General features: G+C 37.3%; 1 protein-coding gene across 1 annotated transcript; it reads left to right on the forward strand.

The window, feature by feature from the left end:
* The first annotated feature begins 2944 nt into the window (after positions 1-2944).
* LOC106061223 (BPTI/Kunitz domain-containing protein 4-like) lies at positions 2945-5671 on the forward strand. Its single transcript, XM_013219298.2, has 2 exons — positions 2945-3093; positions 5017-5671. The coding sequence occupies exons 1-2, from the start codon at positions 3039-3041 to the stop codon at positions 5475-5477; spliced, it is 516 nt and encodes a 171-aa protein (XP_013074752.2). The 5' UTR covers positions 2945-3038; the 3' UTR covers positions 5478-5671.
* Positions 5672-7673: the final 2002 nt, after the last annotated feature.

Consider the following 7673-nt stretch of genomic DNA (forward strand, 5'->3'; position numbering starts at 1 on the left):
ACTTAAATGATATTTTCAAACACTTCAAGTCCCGCACCTGATATATATTTATATTTCTGACCAGTTGGCCACCTCAGCATTTTCTATATTTATTATACAATGAATTGTCAAGTTCACTAGTTGTCTTAGACTCAAACAAAAAAAAAAAAGATGCTACATATTTGGTAAAAGGAAACTTTTTAGTACATTTTTTGTTATCAATGCAAGATGAAACTGTATGGAGGACAGGCACTAACCAGAAAATATTCAAATTATTAGCAGCACACACCGGCTACGCCCGTTGATTTGTTTCCAGGCATTGTATTGTTTATTATGGCCGTAACATTACCTTTTGTTTTTTAATCAACGGAGCACATTTTAAAGATCAACCAAACATACTTTTTTAGCCTGTGAATGAGTGTATCTGTTACAATGAAATTTCACACACCGCTCTCTCTTTCCTTCTCTCTCTCTCTTTTTCGCTCTCTGGATTTCCTGGATTTACCTGCGCATCGTAATTTCTCTGACATAGACTTTTGACTTGATTTAGAAAGACTCGATTCAACCTCCCCCCCCCCCCCGAAACATACACACGCACTAATATTTTGGGTCCGGCAATGCTAGTAGCATTATCACTTATCCGCGCCCCCCCCCCCCCCCGGCCGCGCCAAAAAAAAAAAAAAAGCTAGTCTTTCGTTAACTCTATGAAATTTCTTCAGCCTCTTCATGCATTTTACGAAGGCCCTCATTGAATGTCACCTTTCCGTTGTCCTTTCTACATTTATTTTTGGTTATTTTTTCTTTAAAAAAATAAAAGGAATATCAATTTGGTTTTATTTATTGTAATCTTTTATCTCATCCTTTTTTCATGTAGCAAAATGACAATAGATCTAGATTTATCTTTTTAATGCTATGTGACGATCACACTTTCCGGGGATTATATTATTAAACTTGACAATTCAATGAAGTGAAGAAAGAAACATCTCTCTGTATTTTCTTCCAAACTTCTTTAATAATATTTCTTCAACTTTCACATAAAATGACTTCTCAATTCAATAACAACTTGACTTGATACTTCTTAAATAAATCTTAAAGATACATGAAACTTCACTTAGTATAACTTCAACTTCAACTAATTAAACTTTAATTACTGGACCTGCTAAAATCACAAAACTTATAACCATTACTAACATCGAGGACTAAGCGAGGACCCCGTCAAACTGACTTTCCCTTAATTTATACCTTTCTTAATCGTACTTTCCAGAATCATGGAAACTTCTTCCCTAATTATTTTAGTAACTTTGACCTTCTAGAAGCTGACGTGTGCTATTTTTTTTCCCTTAACCTCTTTCTTTGATTGAATACCTAAAATTAACTTGTTTACGCTGGACATTTGCACTGGTTTGACCTCGAGCTTCTAGAAACTGGTCGAAATAGGTCACAGACTCGACTCGTGACAGCTATTTGGATTAGCTTTTTTTTTTTATTTAGTTAAGGTCTGATCAATCACCCACACTTTTCAGGTTTGGAATCTATATATAGCATATGTGGTTAGTTTTAACAGTATATCTACATCTTTTATTTAGACCGTCTAAAAGGAAGCGGAAATGACGTATGACATATTAAAAATAAGTAGACTTAGGGAAAAAGAAATAAAATGCTTTAAAATACTAAATTTGTGTGATGTTATTTGAATGCTTCATTCAAAATGTGGTATTTTGGGGGAAAGTACCGAACATGAAATACAAAGGTTCGATAGAAAGCTTGCGTTTTCTCGCTATTTGCGGTGGTCAGATAGTAAACATTTCAAATCCGGTGCTTAGTGAGTGCCTAGAAGGTAAAAAGAACCTGTGTAGAAATTTCGTGCGAATCCCTTACGATCTCGTGGTCAGTCATTGAGTGGTATTTGGTAAATATATAATTGATATGAAAACTTAACCACTGGATTGTACGTTTGGGGGGGGGGGGTCGGTAGCGCGAATTTTATGTACAGAAATTGCCTAATTTATGGACAATATCATACATTTATTTAAAAATATATAATAATTTTATATAAATATATATTGAGATTGTTTTCTTTTCTTTATATCTGATAAATAAGAAAAAAACAACAAAAAACAATGAAATATATTTACCCAGCCCCATCCCCTCCCTTTTCCCTGAAAAAGAATCCTGGATAAGCGAATGTATAGATCTACTATACTTTATATTTTATATCATTCCAATGATAAGCATTTAGATCTAGACTAATGGGCAACATTTTCTTGAAAATTAATTTCAATTATTTAACTCTTAAACTCAACATTTTCATTTACATTTGCCAATTCCCGAACGCGATAATCCTATGAAACCAATGTTGAATCTACGTCTAGTTCTCTAGCCAAATATAAATTTATCTCGTGTTTTACTTTCAAAACGCATACTGGTCAAACTAGAGCTAGGTAAATCGGTTTTTGAGATCCGTGTCCAGATTCTGCCCTCCATCCTCCATTAAATCGTGATTTGAATAGAGGTATTATAAAATGGCCATATTACAAGATCCATGGGGCTCGTAAAGACCTTCCTTCAGGAACAGTACCAGGTAAAAGAAGAAGAGGCAGACTGAGAAAGCAATGGGAGGACAACATAAAAGAATGGACGGGCCTGCCATTGACAGAGGTTTTAAACAAGACAAAAGACAGAGAGGAATGGAGAAAGACGGTCGACAAATCTTGCTTGGTGCCCCAACGGTCCAACAGACTAAGGGATAGGTAAAGGTAAATGTAAATTGTAAAACATTTCATGTCCTTTTATTTTTAGCGCGAAGAAATCGAAGAGTTTCTTTCACTGTTGGATGCTTAAGACAAGTCGTGATAACATACATCGTTACTTAACTGATAACTCAGCCCTGTACAAACATTGACAAACCCATTTACTGACCGCTAATCCGATACTCTTTTACTGTTGATTGTGTCTTGGTCAATAGAAAAAACTAAGAGTTATTGATTAGAGTGTTTCAGGAAAAACACTGATATTTAAGCTACATCTATGATATTTTTGTAGGTTTAGACCTGTTCGAAATGAAGTCCAGATATTTGTTGATATGTTCAGGCGTACTGATCTACCTTTTGTCCGGTAAGAGTAACCTATCCATTTATATACATTAGCCCTTATATAATGTTAAGAAAAAAATAGTTTTATAACCTCTAAGTGCTGCGTCCATTTTACTTTCATTTTTAGACATGAGCGTAGTGAATATAGCTGGCGTCCGGGGCACTGTTCTTTATTGCCACCCCCCTCCCTTTTCCATGAACATCGTATAGTGATATAGGCTTATATCAATATATGTATATATAAGGCTTGTCTTCGTGTCCGAAGATAACCAAGGAGTATTCCACATCCAATACAAACATAACCATTGTCCGCCGGTTGTCGATTTAGGTTCTCTTTTCGCGCCCTACCTCTGTTCTCGGTAGTAGATTTTCTTTTGGTCTCAGATGTGTATCCCGCAGCCTTTGTAAGTGATCTTCAGCTGTCTAGTTCCAAATACCGCATTCAGCCATGTGCTCTCTACTAGCAAGTTGTTGCCGAGGCTGGTCTTTCCAGCGTGTCATCAAAGATGTTTGCTCTCCATCACGGACACGCAGTGGTAAGACCACACTACAAACAGCGATGTTCATGCGAACACCTGTATGGAAAGTATAGAGGGACTTATATATGGTCCGAGAGTTACTCTGGGGTGGGCACGTATACCGTATAGCTGATAGGTTTATACATAGGTTGTATTCAATAATACGAATAAAATACCTAACTAAAATATCTACTATAATTTCACTGCTACAAAATACTACACTTTTTTAGTGCTTAAAAAAAGAACACTGACGTTTCTGATTCATATTTTTTTTAAAATCGATTTTTAGCGGCCCCGAAAGGGGAAAAGACGCTATTAGTTTTGAATGGAATGTTTGTCCGTCTGTCCGTTTAAACTATAAAAGATAGTGAAAATCCGACATCATAATATTTTAGACCTTTCAAAGTTCTAATGCAACGGCTACTTTTTTCTTTTATGAAATCGAAAAATCTAATTTTTAAAATCACTTATACAAGCAGGTTTTTTTCATAAAAATACACCACTTTTACTATTCACTATTAATAGATAGTAACAAACACGGGAGGCCTCTTGGTAGGGGATATCACTATATACCATATTCTTAACACATTTATGCAAACGGTTTTAGATTTTTTGTCAAAAGTTAGTTTTTTGTTTTTTTTTTACATTCGTATTGCTAAGTTAAGTAACTTCTGTTGTAGTAACTACTTCATTTACTTTGTTTTAAGAGGAAAAAATCTATTTAGTGTGCATATAAGTTGGACATAATTTAAAACAACAATTAATAAGTAGTTTTTCATATTATCGCGTGAACTGTAGCTGGCCTACAATATCATAGAACATTGAACTAAAGAAAATTTACGGAAATGTTTTTTTTTTTTTTTTAGGAATAAGAGCTTGTTCCTTTACAAAACAATTAGAACAATTATATGTCCATTATAAGAGATTAGTTAGGCCAGTGCTGGTGCTGCTTTGCAGGACGTTTCTACCAACTTCTGATCTACTGGGGCTGCTATACCGGACATTTCTACCAACTTCTCATCTGCTAGTGCTGCTATACCGGACATTTCTACCAACTTCTGATCTACTGGTGCTACTATACCGGACATTTCTACCAACTTCTCATCTGCTAGTGCTGCTATGCCGGACATTTCTGCTAACTTCTGATCAGCTGGTGCTGCTATGCCGGACATTTCTATCAACTTCTGTTCAGCTGGTGCTGCTATACCAGACATTTCTACAAACTTTAATCTACTAGTGCTGCTATGCCGAACATTTCTACCAACTTCTGCTGGTGCTGCTATATAAAACATCTCTGTTAATCTTTGGTTAATAAAATATAAACTGCTCTATGTGGTCTTTTGTCATCAGAAAAATAGTGATCTGTGTTTGAGGACTGAAGAAAAAAAATGAACACTATAAAACAATATTGCTTATTTTTTTCCTAGGTGCTCTGACCACCTCTTGTAACCAGCCACACGGATGTCCAGATTTAGAGTGCCCAATGGGTTTTGAAACCGATGACCAAAACTGCACAATCTGCAAATGCAAATTCCAATGCCCGGAGGCAAACTGCCCCATTCTGTGTGAGAATGGATACAAAGCAGATCCGATGGGCTGCCGACTTTGTGAATGCCAGAAGCCAAGATGCCCCAAGTTTAACTGCTCGAAAGTCTGCATTGACGGATACCTTGAAGTCCTGGGCTGTCCATATTGCGAGTGCAAGGTCATCCCATGTCCAGAACTGACATGTCCATACTGTCCTACAGGCTATCAGAAAAATATCAGGAGATGCCAAACGTGTGAGTGTATACAGGTGTGTCCGTCCTACCAATGTCGTCAGCTCTGCGCTAACGCCAAGAAGAACGAATTTCTGATCAAGGCTTGTGGCTGTAAATGTCTCACTTAAGAAACACGACAAATTACAGAAAATGTCGGTTAATTTGTCATCGAATCTACGACATTTTTAAACATTTCAACGTAAGGTCCATGCATCTAACACAAAGTCACAATGTATTTTTACCGCCTTCTTTAAACAATAAACTAGGCTGGGATTCGAAGTTTTGTCAGCTTGAAGGAAAATAAATCCATTAAACACCAAAAGTATTGGCTTCCATCTTTTTAACTCCTTCGTACACCAAGTCAAAATTTTGTTTAAAAAAAAAATATTTTGTTAGGGGGTTATGATGTAATGGATCTCAGGAGTAGGTCAAGCAAACATTTTGTCCATTAATAATTAAGCAAATTACGTCACGTACACGTTTCTACACAGTGTATCAATGCATCAAAAGGGGACAAAATTCTGCCATACTTAACGAGCTTACACATATAATTTTCTAACTCCGTCATTTAAATTTTTTTTTTTTATTCTTCATTTACTCATATTTGGTGAATTTAAAGGAGACAGCTCAAAGAGCATGGCTAATAACCAATGTTTATTTGTAATGGCTGCGAAGCCACGGGAAATACGGGATGGCTGCCTGGTCGTGCGGTTTGCGCGCTGGACTGTCATTCGGATTTATCGACGGTCGAGGGTTCAAACCCTGCCCGCTCCCATCCCCCGTCGTCCTGCGGGAGGTTTGGACTAGGAAGTAAACTATCTTCAACTCTGAAGGAACATCCGAAACAATGTAAAACATTTTACAAAACAAAACAAAACAATACTGCACACCTCACTAATCTTCGGACTCGAAGACAAACCTTATTATTTGTAACTAGTCGACCGGCGGCGTAGCATACACCGCTATTTTGCAGGGCCGGCCTTAGGCCACTGCTACCTATGCGAACGCAGTGGGCCCTGCACTTTCTTAGGACCCACGCTTATTCAACGTGTATAAATTAAACCATTTTATAACTTAAAACAGATTTCCCGCCCTCCTGTTGATTTACCAGGAGCTCCTGGAAATCTCCCGAAATTGCAAAATATACGAAAAAGTCCTTAAAATATACGGAAATATATACACAAAAGTTGTCATTTTGGGGTGTCACTCAATATGGAAAACACCAATCCAAGGCGCGATAAATAAAAACGGCTTTATGCATTACTTGTCATTGTGAAATCTGGTGAAAGAAGCTTCTCGTGCCCCAAACTAATGAAGAATTACTTGAGGTCAGCAATTCTCAAAGATAGATTGAAACATCTGGTAATTCTTGCTATTGAGAGTGATCTATCTAGGAAGTAGAATTATTATGATATAATGTAGGACTTTGCTACACGCAACGCACGTAAAGTAGTTCTGTACGTAGTAAAGAATGAACAAAATGCATAGACGTTTTTATTTTCTAATACAAACTCTTAAATTTCAATTATTATCCGCTTCCCTACCAAAACTTGGCCCCGCGAAATCCATTTTTGCATTGACCCCACAATTGTTAAGTTCGGCCCTGCTATTTAGTGACGTGTAAATATACATAGTAGATTACTAGTTCTCTTTCCATGACTTCTTGTCACAATGGTTAAGTCCGGCGCTGCTATTTCGTGTTTGTAAAATGTTTGCTTGTAAAATGTTATTCATGTTTCGGATGTTCCTTCAGAGTTGAAGATAGTTTACTTCCTAGTCCAAACCTCCCGCAGGACGAAGGGGGATGGGAGCGGGCAGGGTTTGACAGTCCAGCGTGCAGCCATCCATATCGACGTGTGAATACCCACTTGTTCTCCCCCCCCCCCTCTTGTTTTTTCGTGGAGTGACTATCCGCAGAAATAAGAGAGTGATCTTTCCTTTACTTTTTCTTCTCGTCCTAACTCTTGAGGGAAGAGGAGAATTATATATATATATAAATGTACATAGCTCTGTAGCTAATAACAAACAAACACAAATCAACGAGTGTCCACCATGGGTTTACTTCCGCCTCACACGGACTCTAGTAGCTCTTCACCTACATCCCTTAGTCTGTAGGACCGTCAGGGCACCACACTAGATGCGTCAACCATCTTTCTCCATTCCTCTCTGTCTTTTGCCTTAGATAGAACCTCTTTCAATGGCAGGCCCGTCCATTCTTTTATATTTATAAAAAGATGATATTATATTATTAAAATGGAGCGTTCAGATAACCATTCCTGCATATCATAAGAACTCCTCAATGTTTTTTTTCAGATCAGGCATCT

This window comes from Biomphalaria glabrata, chromosome 5 (assembly GCF_947242115.1).
Source record: "Biomphalaria glabrata chromosome 5, xgBioGlab47.1, whole genome shotgun sequence".
Classification (NCBI taxonomy): domain Eukaryota; kingdom Metazoa; phylum Mollusca; class Gastropoda; family Planorbidae; genus Biomphalaria; species Biomphalaria glabrata.